The sequence below is a fragment of the Phyllobates terribilis genome, unplaced genomic scaffold (assembly GCF_046119375.1).
Source record: "Phyllobates terribilis strain yellow unplaced genomic scaffold, ASM4611937v1 Scaffold_9__5_contigs__length_417890890, whole genome shotgun sequence".
Classification (NCBI taxonomy): Eukaryota; Metazoa; Chordata; class Amphibia; order Anura; family Dendrobatidae; genus Phyllobates; species Phyllobates terribilis.
This window is the reverse complement of record NW_027362769.1, coordinates 110,954,901-110,970,617: the sequence shown is the minus strand read 5'-3', so window position 1 is coordinate 110,970,617 and position 15,717 is coordinate 110,954,901. Positions and strand designations below refer to the sequence as shown.

Genomic DNA, 15,717 nt, shown 5'->3' with positions numbered 1-15,717 from the left:
TCAGATGGGGGTAGTAGTCTCGTGGCGGTGACCCGGTCCGTGCCCAGGGAGTCAAACTAAGTGGCAGTCTATGGCAGTAGATGTTAGAAATGTTCGACTACGCCACCCGTTGATTGCGGCTATGAGGCCGCCGCTGCAGGGCAGACCGCTGAGGCCGGTGATATGGTTATGCAGCGTAGATGGTATAACCCCCAACGGGAGGGGTATGGCCTCAGGGCAGCAGATGAGGATGATAGTGGTAGTGATGGTGCGGCAAGAAAGCTCAGAGACATGTGATGCAGTTCAGGGTTTTTACTCACAGGTGTCGCTCCGGTCACTCCGGCCTTGAGTGACCACCCGAGTCGTGCTGCGTCCACCAGGTGTGGGACTCGGCCAACCCCCAGGCAAGTCCAGAGCGTGGTCCTGAGCTCCCCTCTCTTCCTTGCTACAGGCCGTCCTCACCAGGGACCCACCTATGTCCAGCTTCCTTGGGCCTTATGGGGCAAAACCTCTCTCCGGTTTTCCTGACCCTATGTGGCGTGCCTTCCTGGTGGATATGGCGAGGGGTCGCGCCAAAACTTGTCCACGACCTCCAGTTCCTGGCTAAGGATGGTTTGCCTCCACCAGCTTGGGATCCGGTACCCTTTTCTGCCAACCCTTCACCCTTTTTGGTCACTCATGGGCTCTCAGGGCTCCCTCTTGTCCTGCGTCTCTGGGCCTCTCTTCTCTCTGCTTCAGGCCTGGCCATGGAGCTGGGCCCAGCCGGAGCCACAGCTCCCTGTCAGCCCTCCTGGCTGAGCTCCTCTCTGGACTCACTCCCTGAACTCACTGACCCTGTCTCAAGATGGTGCCCACCATATATACTCCCTCTATGTGTGAGCCCAGGTGACTAGCACCCAATGGGCTCCTACCTTTATGCCCAGAGCCCCTCCCCTATCTGCCCCTACACTACTGGGATGTTCCACCCCCCTCCCCACTCCAGCCAGGGACAGACACTGTCGTACCTGCACATTCACCTAGTGGGAGTACCATTGATCTGTCCCCCGGAAATGGGGTGAATGTAGTGCATGCAGCTTACTGAGCTCAGTCCCACACTCTATCCTTACCCGGGAGTGGAATACCACACCTCTGGTTTGAGGTGTAATACCCCTGTAGCAGCCGAGCCCTCGGGGTGCTACACACGCACTTTAATCCCATTGTTTCTACTTTAATGACCATTCAGATGTACCAGAATTATATATCTAAAAACACAGACATTAGTTATTCCATGGGAATTTTTAAAAAAAAAAAATCTATGTAATTTTACAAAAGTTAATGTATACACAGGCATACATATTGTCTATTAACTTGGGTCAAACTTTCTACCAGTGTGTATTTTCTATACACATGGCTCATAGTCTTCGACTCTGCATTACACAGTGTGAAGTCATTTAGTGTTACAGTGTGGACTGCACCTATAGAAGTAATCTTTTCTTATTATTGTATATAATGTTTGTATACAATTCTCACATTCTTAAAGAGTTTTGCTTGCTGTCACTAGATACAAACTTTCCTTGTTTACTCCAAGGGGAATAATAATCTGTCGCAGTCGTGCGATGGTCACACAGGTCCTCGGCTCACTACAATATTGGTTGTCCCACTTATGATACATAAAGCTCAAGTTCTTAATGAAGTTAGAAGAAAGTGCTGAAGATTTTATTCCCATCTTTCATGCAATGTTTAAAATCTGCCAGAACACATACAAGCACAGATTAGAGTTACATTACAGTAAGACAATATTTAACACGTCTGAATACGCCTTATATAAACTGTGACTTGTAATGAGCAAGATTTTAAGAACAGATTTAAATTTGCATGAATGGATTGAAACAGAGATCTGGAAAATCTCGAGAAATTTATAAAGAAAAATTTAAAAATATTTATTGGTGGAAACAATAATACCCTTAGACGTGGTGTGAATTTGCAATATACTATATATTAAATTCTGTCCCTAGCATTATATCTCAGGGATTACTGCTGCAGACTGTGATACACACATATAATATACAGTCTATCGTGTAGGCTCTTTTCACATCTGCACTGGTCAGTTCTGCTGTGCTACCTACCCCGTCATGGGAGCAGAAAAACAAAATTAATGGGGGCGATCATTTTACAGGAAAAAATAATGCAGCAATCTACGATACTCTTTCACCTATGGCGGAATCTACATTAGAGGCTCCGACGAAGATGTGAACATAGTCTCAATATGAGACATATTTTATAATAATGCAGCTGGGTCTCTTTCATGGATAATGAGAATTTTGGGTAAAAAAAAATCTTTTCACCAGTCTATAAAACTCAATGGATGCTTTATGTTTCATTCTGCTTTGAATGCAATAAAATCAATGAAGATCAGACATACAAGTCATCACGTTAAGTTTTTAATTTCCACAGATATCAGCAGTATGAATCTAAATAGAGCACGAAGAACGTGTTGGTAATAGTGCTTGTTTCATAAATGAGAAAAACATCAACCTGAGTGATCCAGATCCCAGAAGAGGGAGCTCTGACTCTGTATTTTAATGGGACTCGCGGTTACCTGATTGGGCTGCATGTACTCCTCCAAGTACGTTCGGCAGAGTCTTCTGTCCCAGTCATCAGTGATGTGACCGCCGTACATTATCTCTCCAAACAGGTATCGGAGATCTTCCCACGGAACCTGATATTAAAACCCAACAACATTTATTAAATATTTACACTTGTTTGTTTCTTACCAGCATTCTATGTGAACACATTGTCAATGGAGATTCCTATATTAAAGATCAATGTGCAGCACACATACATATATGATTTATCAGAACATCCGGCTGACGTGACGATCAAAACACATTCTAGAATCCTATTAAAGCTTCTCAGCGCAGGTATTTATCAGCCAGAGAAAGGGGCAGATAAAACCATCAGCCTGCAAATGTGTAAGATTTCTATCATTTCTACATCTTAATTGAACATAAATTGTTTTTATAATATACAGAGATGTAGAAGAGCTGGATATGTCATTTAACTCTTTGGTGGCAGCATCTTCTGTACATCGTCATAACTCAAAGATCATATAATATAAGCTACCTGTAGCCCAACAAAAGTGCACAATATCACACTGAGCGGTGCCAGATAGCAAACACAGCTCTGCTGCTTCTTTCTAAGGAAATCTAAGAAAAGATATTGGAGAAATGAAATGATATCTTATAATTTATCTATCTATCTCTACAGTAAAAAAACAACAACAAAGTAATATATATATATGTAGCAAATGCATAAAGGATTTTCCATCAGCTTTATACTACAGCATAAAAGCCCTACACAATAGACTTCATCTATATGAGGCACCATACCTGTGAGTTTGCTTCCAGATAGTTGTATAGAACATTCACTGATATTGTGAGGTCTCCAATGTTAAACGCATACTTTCTATTCCACCCCTGGGGGCCAAATTTACGCCGCTCAGCAACACAAGCATGAAAATAGCACAAAGAAAAGAAAATGCTCTTAAACTCTTGTTCACGGGTGCACTGGTCAAGGATGTTCTGCAAGAGATCAGTCAGTGTTGATTTGTTAATTAACCTGTCAATGACATATCAATTTCCCCCCCGGCATTATAATACTGTGGGCATTTAAGATAACATTGTATTGTATGGTTAATGGCTGTATAATTTTTCTAAGTGGTCATATTGTTCTGTCAAGTAGGCAAATCGATAATCTGTCTGTGCTTCTGCCCTCTTACCAAGTGAAAATCAATTGTCAGCTACAATCATAGATATTAATTTTGATGATTCTTCATTATGGGATAATACATGTAAATTTCAATTTCAGTAGCATTTTACTTGCAGCTTCCAAATATGTTATCATGTACATTATCTCTCTATCTATCTATCTATCTATCTATCTATCTATCTATCTATCTATCTATCTATCTATCTATTATCTATCTATCTGTCTATCTATCTAATATCTGTCTATCTAATATCTATCTATCTAATATCTGTCTATCTAATATCTATCTATCTAATATCTATCCAATATCTCTCTCTATCTATCTATCTATCTATCTATCTGTCTGTCTATCTAATAATAATAATAATAATAATAATAAATTAAAGTTCTATGAAAATGAACAAATGAAAGTCAGTCATTGCTTTTCAACCCTGCTTCCACAGAATTTAAAAAAAAATTAAACTCATCAAATAGGCCTGGACAGAAATGATGGTACCCCTGAAAATAATGTGACAAAAGGGACATGTTAAATCAAGTTGTGTCCACTAATTAGCATCACAGGTGTCTACAATCTTGTAATCAGTCAGTGGACCTGTATATAGGGCTGCAGATACTCACTGTGCTGTTTGGTGACATGGTGTGTATCACACTCAACATGGACCAGAGGAAGCAAAGGAAAGAGTTATCTCACTCATGAGGTTAGAAAGAAAATTATAGACAAGGTAAAAGTTATAAGACCATCTCCAAGCAGCTTGATATTCCTGTGACTACAGTTGGACATATTATTCAGAAATGTAAGATCCATGGGACTGTAGCCAACCTCCCTGAATGTGGCCGCAGGAGGAAAATTGGTGACAAATCAAAGAGACGGATAATACGAATGGTAACAAAAGAGAACAGGATAACTTCTAAAGAGATTAAAGGTGAACTTCAAGCTCAGTGTCAGATCGCACCATCCACCGTTGTTTGATCCAAAGTGGACGACCAAGTAGAACACCATTGTTGAAAAAAACATCATAAAAAAGCCAAATTTGAATTTGCCAAACTACATGTTGACAAGCCACAAAGCTTCTGGGAGAATATCCTATGGACAGATGAGACAAAAATGGACGTTTTTGGCAAGGCACATCAGCTCTATGTTCACAGACGGAAAAATTAAGCATATCAAGAAAAGAACACTGTCCCTACTGTGAAACATGGAGGAGGCTCTGTTATGTTCTGGGGCTGCTTTTCTGCTTCTGGCACAGGGTGTCTTGAATCTGTGCAGGGTACAATGAAATCTCAAGACTATCAAGGGATTCTAGAGAGAAATGTGCTGCCCAGTATCAGAAAACTTGGTCACAATCGCAGGTCATGGGTCTTGCAACAGGATAATGACCCAAAACATGCAACTACAAACACCCAAGAATGGCTAAGAGGAAAACATTGGACTATTCTGAAGTGGCCTTCTATGAGCCCTGACCTAAATCCTATTGAGCATCTTTGGAAAGAGCTGAAACATGCCGTCTGGAAAAGGCAACCTTCAAACACGAGACAACTGGAGCAGTTTGCTCATGAGGAGTGGGCCAAAATACCTGTCGAGAGGCGCAGAAGTCTCATTGACAGTTACAGGAATCGTTTGATTGCAGTGATTGCCTCAAAAGGTTGTTCAACAAAATATTAAGTTAAGAGTACCATCATTTCTGTCCAGGACTATTTCATGAGTTTCATTTTTTTTTAAATTCTGTGGAAGCAGAAAAGCAATGTCTGACTTTCATTTTGTTCATTTTCATAGATTTTTAATTTATTATCGCTTTTGTCAGATTCAAGTTATTTCTGTGACCATTGTGGGTTTTTCTTTCATTAAACGAGGGGTACCAACAATTTTGACCACGTGTGTAAGTGTGAATATTGTAGAAAAATGTCATAGGTTATATTTGAAAAGAGAATCAGAAATAATTTTGAAAAAAAATAAAAATGAGATCTTCGAAAAAAAATTCAGGTATACAATTTTACTTTTCTTTCTCCAGAATCGCTATTACCCTATATCTTACTATACTCTCCGATCCTGTTATTAGAAACTGAGGTCGATAGTTAGGGACACCAATCAAGAGATATGAAACAACTCTATTAGATAATATTTTTGGGAGAGTGACAAAAATGAAAATGCTGTTGGACAAAAACAACATTTCTTGGAATTTTGGAAACAAAATAGAGTAAGCCTGGCATTGAACATTACTAAAAAATATACTATACTGTATATCGCCACAACAGTATCTCGGACCTGCCTGGTGTGTTCCTTGGTCTTCATGATGCTCTCTGCACTTGAAACAGAACCCTGAGACTATCACAGAGCAGATGCATTTATACGGAGACTTGATTATACACAGGTGGATTCTATTTATCATTACCAGTCATTTAGGACAACATTGGATCATTCAGAGATCCTCACTGAACTTATGGAGTTAGTTTGCTGCACTGAAAGTAAAGGGGCCGAATAATATTGCGCGCCCCACTTTTCAGTTTTTAATTTGTTAAAAAAGTTTAAAATATCCAATAAATTTGGTTCCACTTCACGATTGTGTCCCACTTGTTGTTGGTTCTTCCCCCAAAAATTAGAATTTTATATCTTTATGTTTGAAGCAAGAAATGTGGCAAAAGGTGGAAAAGTTCAAAGGGGCCAAATACTTTCATAATGCACTGTAATTTAACATGTCCCTTTTGTCACATTATTTTCAGGGGTACCATCATTTCTGTCCAGGCCTATTTCATGAGTTTAATTTTTTTTTTAATTCTGTGGAAGCAGGGTTAAAAACCAATGACTGACTTTCATTTGTTCATTTTCACAGATTTTTAGTTTATTATTACTTTTGTCAGATTCAAGTTATTTCTGTGATCATTGTGGGTTTTTCTTTCATTAAATGAGGGGTACCAACAATTTTGAGCACGTGCGTATGTAGGGAATCTAATCTTTAAGACCTGTCTACATTATGTGAGGTTTTACTGACCTGATCAAAGTTATCCAGAGCAGCGTGCAGATTTGCCAGCATCCCAGTTGGAGGTTCATTGGTAATTTTGATGGCATTTTCCAAGATCCCTTGAGGGATGATGTGTTCCTTAAGTGTTGGGGCTGGCTCAGCACTCATAAACACGCGGTAATCAGGGTGACTTCCATCGCTGTACTTTTCTAATAGTTTTTCTAAAGTGCTTAGCCATTTGGCTACTAGGTGAATATTCTGTGAACAGACACAAGATCATTTGGATTTTTGCATTTATGGTTCAATCCCTTCTGTTTTATATTGCCATGATACATATATATGAAACTAATATCCCAAGACTAAACTGCCCACATTTTTTAGTGTTCATTTATTTGCAAGGTGTGATATGTGACATGTGAAGAAGAACGTATGTCACAGCTGAACAATTTAAAAACTAAAAGGGATTTAGAGATCATGAATAGTTTGAACAATGGAAGGTAATGTCATAAAATAAGTTTATTACCTATACTACTCACCTGTTCTATCTCTCCAGCACTGCCGATCCCAATGCTACCCCCAGGCTGCAGTCTTGACATGACTGTCTATATATTTCACCGCTGCCGTCAATCCCTGGCTTCAGCAGTCTTGTGCCATATAAGCTTAGGGCAGTGATTGGCTGCAGCCAAGCCAAAGAAGGACCAGAGGGTAGTACTCAAGAGGCAGCACTGGGTCTTTGGGTATATAATGGGTGAGTATAGGTTTTTTATTTTATGACATCTCTGAAATTACTGTTTGCAACGTAAAGCAGCAACTCAAGACATGATGAGGACAATAACTCAATAATCGCGTAAAAAAATATAATAATAAAAATATAGGTTTAAAAAAAGTAGGTAGACATAAGTACGGTAATACATTGTACGATATGTCTGTTGAGATGCATTTAATGCATTTTGTTTATTGTATCCACAATGTTAATTAAAATGTGATATTATACTGGCTGCTAAAAGAAAGAAATTGTTCTTAACCTAAATTGATCTTTACTTTTAAAATTTCTTACTTTAAAAGCGACACCAGAGCGCAATCTAGGCCCATTATTACTAGCAAAAAAAATAAATAAAAAAAATTCCTCTTTTCAATCAGAAGAAAATAACCAGAGAATGTCATTCAAGAAAACATATTTGGACATACACCCAATTTCACTCCACAAAAGCATCTCATAGAGGCACAGATTATTTTTCGTAAAAGTGCAGTTTCATAGCTTGGCAATGAAGCACTTCTATAACACACTGAATCGGCTTACTTGAAGTATAACCCAATGGCCTTCTTTTGATGCCTTTTCCATTGCTATTTCTGCTATAACTTCCTGCCCTTGACCCAGTGAGATATTGTGAAGTTTTCCTGCGTCAATGGTAAATCCAAGTCTGCCACCTATACAGAGCAGGCAACAAGGTCCGCCACGTCAAGTGACACGCAAGATTGGGAAAGAAATGGGACAACACATTTACCAGAATTATTGATTGCAGAATTCTAAACAAAAGCAACTATAATATACAGTATATGTACAATGTATATCCATCTTTTAATAGCGTATTTTTTAAGTCCAAAAACTTTATTTTCTCAATAATTTTTAATAGTTGTTGGAGCTTTGTTTTCATTATACAGAGCCCCAAATTCTCTGCATAGATATAAGACAATGTGTTGGCTGACTGTACCCACAATTAGAAGTGGCTTACTGTAAACTTTATACATTGAGCTCAATGATAACACAGTATGCAGGAAGCTTCTGAGCTCCCACTACAGGTGTCTGCATGAAGCCAGGATTTTATCTATAAATCAGCGAGAAGAAAAAAGAGCTCATCTTAAATTGGGTTATTATTAATATAACTTGTTGAGTGCACTGGTCTATAAATCCCCTGTATCTACAGCTGTACAGTGCTGGCCAAAAGTATTGGCACCCCTGCAATTCTGGCAGATAATGCTCAGTTTCTTCCTGAAAATGATTGCAATCACAAATTCTTTGGTATTATTCTCTTCATTTAATTTGTCTTCAATGAAAAAAACACAAAAAGAATTGTCCTAAAGCCAAATTGGATATAATTCCACACCAAGCCTAAAAAAGGGGGTGGACAAAAGTATTGGCACCCTTTGAAAAATCATGTGATGCTTCTCTAATTCGTGTAATTAACAGCACCTGTAACTTACCTGTGGCACCTAACAGGTGTTGGCAATAACTAAATCACACTTGCAGCCAGTTAACATGGATTAAAGTTGACTCAACCTCTGTCCTGTGTCCTTGTGTGTAACACATTGAGCATGGAGAAAAGAAAGAAGACCAAAGAACTGTCTGAGGACTTGAGAAACCAAACATGGGAGGAAGCATGAGCAATCGCAAGGCTACAAGTCCATCTCCAAAGACCTGAATGTTCCTGTGTCTTCCGTGCGCAGTGACATCAAGAAGTTTAAAGCCCATGGCACTGTGGCTAACCTCCCTAGATGTGGACAGAAAAGAAAAATTGACGAGAGATTTCAACGCAAGATTGTGTGGATTGTGGATAAAGAACCTCGACTAACATCCAAACAAGTTCAAGCTGCCCTGCAGTCCGAGGGTACAACAGTGTCAACCCGTACTATCCGTCGACGTCTGAATGAAAAGGGACTGTATGGTAGGATACCCAGGAAGACCCCACTTCTTACCCCGAGACATAAAAAAGCCAGGCTGGAGTTTGCCAAAACTTACATGAGAAAGCCTAAAACGTTTTGGAAGAATGTTCTCTGGTCAGATGAGACAAAAGTAGAGCTTTTTGGGAAAAAGCATCAACATAGAGTGTACAGGAAAAAAAAAGAGGCATTCAAAGAAAAGAACACGGTCTCTACAGTCAAACATGGCGGAGGTTCCCTGATATTTTGGGGTTGCTTTGCTGCCTCTGGCACTGGACTGCTTGACCGTGTGCATGGCATTATGAAGTCTGAAGACTACCAACAAATTTTGCAGCATAATTAGGGCCCAGTGTGAGAAAGCTGGGTCTCCCTCAGAGGTCATGGGTCTTCCAGCAGGACAATGACCCAAAACACACTTCCAAAAGCACTATAAAATGGTTTGAGAGAAAGCACTGGAGACTTCTAAGGTGGCCAGCAATGAGTCCAGACCTAAATCCCATTGAACACCTGTGGAGAGATCTCAAAATGGCAGTTTGGAGAAGACACCCTTCAAATATCAGGGACCTGGAGCAGTTTGCCATAGAAGAATGGTCTACAATTCCAGCAGAGCATTGTAAGAAACTCATTGATGGTTACCGGAAGCGGTTGTTTGCAGTTATTTTGGCTAAAGGTTGTGCAACCAAGTATTAGGCTGAGGGTGCCAATACTTTTGTCCGGCCCTTTTTTGGAGTTTTGTGTGAAATGATCAATGATTTCATTTTTGCTTCATTCTCTTTTGTGTTTTTTCCTTGCAAGCAAATTAAATGAAGAGAATAATACCAAAGAATTTGTGATTGCAATCATTTTCAGGAAGAAACAGAGTATTATCTGACAGAATTGCAGGGGTGCCAATACTTTTGGCCAGCACTGTATGTACTCCGGACTTCCTTTCCTCAATGATTTGCATTTTTTATTTATCTATCTATCTATCTATCTATCTATCTATCTATCTATCTATCTGTTATCTATCTATCTATCTATCTATCTATCTGTCTGTCTGTCTGTCTGTCTCTCTGTCAATGAACATATGAGCATCTTCCTATATGTATGTACAGTGGAGAAAATAAGTATTTGATATACTGCCAATTTTGCAAGTTTTCCCACCTACAAAGAATGTAGAGGTCTGTAATTTTTATCGTAGGTACACTTCACCTGTGAGAGACTGAATCGTAAAAAAAAATCCATAAAATCACATTCTATGATTTTTACATGATTAATTAGCATTTTATTGTATGAAATAAGTATTTAATACAGTAGAAAAACAGAACTTAATATTTGGTACAGAAACCTTTGTTTGCAATTACAGAGGTCAGACATTTCCTGTAGTTCTTGACCAAGTTTGCACACACTGCAGCAGGGATTTTGGCCCTCCTCCTCCAACATTGAGTTTCAGCTCCCTCCAAAGATTTTCTGTTGGGTTCAGGTCTGGAGCCTGGCTAGGTCACTCCAGGACCTTGAAATGCTTCTTATGGAGCCACTCCTTAGTTGCCCTGGCTGTGTGTTTCTGGTCATTGTCATGCTGGAAGACCCAGCCATGACCCATCTTCAATGCTGTTACTGAGGGAAGGAGGTTGTAGGCCAAAATCTCACGATACATGACCCCATCCATCTTCCCTTGAGTACGGTGCAGTCGTCCTCTCCCCTTTGCAGAAAAGCACCCCCAAAGTATGATGCTTTCCCCAGCATGCTTCATGGTTGGGAAGGTGTTCTTGGGGTTGTACTCATCCTTCTTCTTCCTCCAAACCAAGGCGAGTGGAGTTGATACCAAAAAGTTCTATTTTGGTCTCATCTGACCACATGACCGTCTTCCATGCCTCCTCTGAATCATAAAGATGATCATTGGTGAACTTCAAACATGCCTGGACATGTGCTGGCGTGAGCAGGGGGACCTTGCGTGCCCTACAGGATTTTACTCCATGACGGTGCAGTGTGTTACTAACAGTAATGTTTGAGACTGTGGTCCCAGCTCTCTTCAGGTCATTGACCAGGTCCTCCTGTGTAGTTCTGGGCTGATTCCAGACCTTTCTTAAAATCATCCTTACCTCACGAGGCGAGATCTTGCATTGAGCCCCAGACCTATGAAGGTTGACAGTCATCATGTGTTTTTTCCATTTTCTAATAATTGTGCGAACAGTTGCTGCCTTTTCACCAAGATGCTTGTCTATTGTCCTGTAGTCTGTCCCAGCCTTGTGCAGGTCTACAATTTTGTCACTGGTGTCTTTAGACAGCTCTTTGACTGGTCATTGTGGAGCGGTTGGCGTGTGATTGATTGAGTGTGTGGACGGGTGTCTTTTATACAGGTAACGAGTTCAAACAAGTGCAATTAATACAGGTAATGAGTGCAGAGTAGGAGGGCTTCTTAAAGAAAAACTAACAGGTCTGTGAGAGCCAGAATTCTTGCTGGTTGGTAGGTGATCACATACTTTATTTCATGCAATAAAATGCAATTCAATTATCTAAAAATCATAAAATGTGATTTTCTGTTTTTTATTTTTAGATTCTGTCTTTCACAGGTGTAGTGTACCTACGATAAAAATTGCAGACCTCTCCATTCTCTGTAGGTGGGAAAACTTACAAAATCGGCAGTGTACCAAATACTTATTTTCTCCATTGTATGTATGTATGTATCTATGACTATCATGTATACAGACACCATATATACATGATAACTTGAATGCATATCAGTGGGAAAGCCGGATTACAATGGCTGTTGCAGAGTAAGCTTAGCTGTGACTCAGTTTTATTTTTTATTAATAAAAACATTCACCACTTGGACAATACCTGGGATCAGCACCTTTAATTAAACATAACTATTATCTAGAAAATACACATCAACATGTATTATGGAGACAAGCTAGCCACAGATCTACAAATAATGATTAGCAGGTCACATGGGTGATTTGGGAAACAGTAAGCCATTGTTTGTTTCAAAGACTTTTTGCTGAAAAGAGCAAAGTACAATATTCTATTCACTAATAATAATGTACTCATGGTATCATTAAAGAAGCACTCTTCCCATCAAAGTTTTATCCTCTTAATATATTGCAGCCATCATACTATATAGCACTGTGTACTTACAATTGCTCATTTTGCCTTTTTATCCAGCTAATTCTTCTCTTTTCCATTAGGTCTATGACATCACATGATTAAAAACTGACTAGCTGAAAATTTCTCAGCTTTATGTAGAACTGCATGAGTCATCCCCTTCTTCAATTCCTGACCCAGCTGCTCCCTCTTCCCCCTGCCAGGGACTTTTAAGGTGACTTATGACTTATGCAGGGAAAATTGACCTCCAGTTTCTATATAGAGCTGAGAAGGATTCAGCTAGTCAGTTTTTAATCACGTGATGTCATAGACCTAATGGAAAGAGAAGAATTAACTGGGTAGAAAGGCAAAGTGAGCAATTGTAAGTGCACAGGGCTATATAATATGATGACTGCAGTATATTAAGCGGATAACAATTTTGATGGGTGGAGGAGAGCTTTTTTAACATATAGACATGTACAGTATAACGTGCATTATAGCTATTTAAAACAATAGCGATGTCTATTATAATAACACATTGTTTTGTCCTACCTAGTGTCTCTACATCTTTCAGTGGATCAACTCCTGGAGACAAGATGAAGACTATCGCAGTAGATGGTCCACTCTCCTGGAAGGATTTAGCAAAGTCTGTTTTACGTCGTTCCACATACATGGATCCAAGCTTCTCTTCAACAAAGTTTCTGTATCGTTAAAAATGAATTATATATTGTATTATGATAGTTGTCCCGATTACTAGAACAAGAAGTCTTAACAGTAAGCATCAGTCTTAAATCATAAGAGTGTGTTGATGAGGATGGTCATTATATAAAACAAATAAAGAAGACATTTTTAGAGAAACCAACAATATACTCATAGTATTTATTAACATTTTACTTAACATTTATCAAAAATGTATAAGCACTTAAATAGTAGCTAAATAAAAAGGAGAGGGAAAGATTAACTCACATCTAGCATAATATCATTGCACATGGTCAAGATAAAAAGGTGAAGTTCTTGAGATGTTGCTATCACATTTTTGTTTCATGTGGTTAAGGGCAAATCATGAAAAGAGAATATCATAAAGAAAGTAAAGAATTCGGGATATTGGAGTTTAAAAATGAGAATTATCTGTTCAAAATTTTGATGTTTAGCTAACCTGTCCTGAACTGCTAGTTTTTCTAACTTGTCACCCAATAGCCAAGTGATCAAACAGCACTTTACTTCTCTACTGATTCCTCCTTATTTTCCAGGTACAGTGGTCCATTATATTTTTTAAGTAACGCCAAAACCATGTAAACTACATAGCAAAGAACATAAAATAGACAAATTTGAATATCAAGGACCTGTGTACACAAAAAAACACATGACTATGGCTAGGAGACACCCTGAGGGCCCAGAAAGGTTCATGTTGATTTCTGGATGGCTTTTTGAAGATTTCTTCTTACCTATTTAAATCCACTAACTCTCATTTATTTTTTTCCCAAAATACAGGGCAGAAAAGTTTTAAGTAAAAAAATCTGAACTGGTGAAAATTTGCAACAATTTTTATTATGTACGACGAGAATCCAAGGATGATTGTGTTATTATACCTGACAGCATAAGTCATCCGGTCAGGTCTCAGCGCTCGCATCACTATCATTTTCTGGAGGGAGCTCTTGTTTTTCCATTCTTGTGGTAAACGTTCTCTTTCTGGGCATTCAGATTCAATCACTCTTTTCCACCGTTTTGGAGATCCTTCAATGTCTCGGTCCAGTCCACGAAATTCATCCATGAAGCTCATTGTCTGTATAGCACAGTATAAACATGGGTTAGATCTTTTTGTATCCTCCATACCTAAATTCCAGTTACAAAGAAAGCAGATACAAAGTATTTGTTGTAGACTCTAAAGGTGCACTTAAGATAACGGGTGGTCGGCCAAGCATTTATTTGTCTGACAGATCTCTACAGACTTCCCTAGACATATGCAAAGTTGGCTTATCTCCCGGAAGAACAAAATGATGGGGCAAGTAAATTCAATCTGGCTGATCCTACATCCCCTGACATCATCTGTCAGAGGACAGATGGAAGGTCCCACCGAAATCAGTGGGTCTATCTGACTCCGACTTTAAGCTAGTGTATGGTGGCCTTTATGTTATACGCCTGTCTAAAGAAAAACTGTTACTTATTCTTCGACTGTTCATAAACTTTTGGTGGCTATCTTCTTCAGCAAACTTGGGTTATAATAATATGTGCACTAGATAACTACAAAGGGGTTGTAGATAGACATAAGGTAAGTTGAATATTTTTAGGTGACTTCAGTAGCTTTCCTTGAGGTAAACTGGTGCTAGATCCTTCAATTTCTGTTTTTCTTTTTCCCTTTAAAGTTCTGAGAGTTTATTTATAAAATTAATCCGCATCTTTTAAAACTATTTTAAGTGCAACAATCTGTACTAATTTATTTCTTAAAGGGGTGCTCCCATATGGGATATTAATGGCGCTCAAACTTTACACAATTTTTGGAGCTCCTATAGAAATTAATGAAGACTCTCCATTGCTCACAGCTTGTGCTGAGGTTGCATTCTTGAGATGGATGTGGATCCCAGTTGTGGTACTGCATCTATTGGACATTTATAGTATATCCCAGATGGGAACACCTCTTTCATATATCTTTATAAATATTGGAGCTCCAAACCTTGGCATAACAATAGGGGTAAATAATGCAATCCTGGTTACCTGCAACCACCACTAAAAAGGGCTCAAGAGTTTATTGCATTCTGCTTTATTATTGAGTTGAGTCGTACAACTTTTTAATATGCGCCTAAATTCCCTCTCTAATTGTGGCTTCATCCTTAAGATGTATTATAAAAATGTTTATTTCCCTGAAGTCAATAATAGAATATCTTGACACATGGTTGATGAAAAGACCTCCTGAAACCCACTTGGGTATGCGCACACGTTGCAGTTTTTCTGCACAATTTTGCCACAAAACCTGAAGGATTTCTTAATACCAGCAAACTGAATGAGATTCCTGAAGTCTCATGCACACGTTGCTTATTATTTCCTTGCAGGTTTTCAGTAGATTTAAATCTGCAGCATGTCAATTTAGCATTTTTGCTGCAGATTCTACCCATACTAATGAGTGGAGAAAAATCTGCAACAAAAACGCATGTAAAAAAATGAGATCAAAATGCAACAAAAATGCACGTATTTTACACAGCATTTTTCCTGGATTTGCAGCAGAATTTTCTGCTGCAAATCCAGAATGTGTGCACATACCCTAATGCAGGTTAAAAATTGTTTGCAAAATGTTAGGAATATGTCAGAAAAGATTTCT

The 15,717-nt window shown here is 38.9% G+C and overlaps 1 protein-coding gene across 1 annotated transcript in view; it reads right to left on the bottom strand.

Annotated features, from left to right (window-relative positions):
• The window catches only part of LOC141161707 (dynein axonemal heavy chain 11-like), a 1,128,345-nt gene that overhangs the window by 58,358 nt on the left and 1,054,270 nt on the right, over positions 1–15,717 (bottom strand). Inside the window, exons 60-65 of the mRNA XM_073646926.1 lie at positions 13,994–14,187; positions 12,957–13,105; positions 7,984–8,111; positions 6,714–6,941; positions 3,348–3,539; positions 2,558–2,677 (exon numbers count right to left, since the gene is read on the bottom strand). Coding sequence (XP_073503027.1) covers positions 2,558–2,677; positions 3,348–3,539; positions 6,714–6,941; positions 7,984–8,111; positions 12,957–13,105; positions 13,994–14,187 — 1,011 coding nt within the window. The remainder of the gene's footprint in view (positions 1–2,557; positions 2,678–3,347; positions 3,540–6,713; positions 6,942–7,983; positions 8,112–12,956; positions 13,106–13,993; positions 14,188–15,717) is intronic.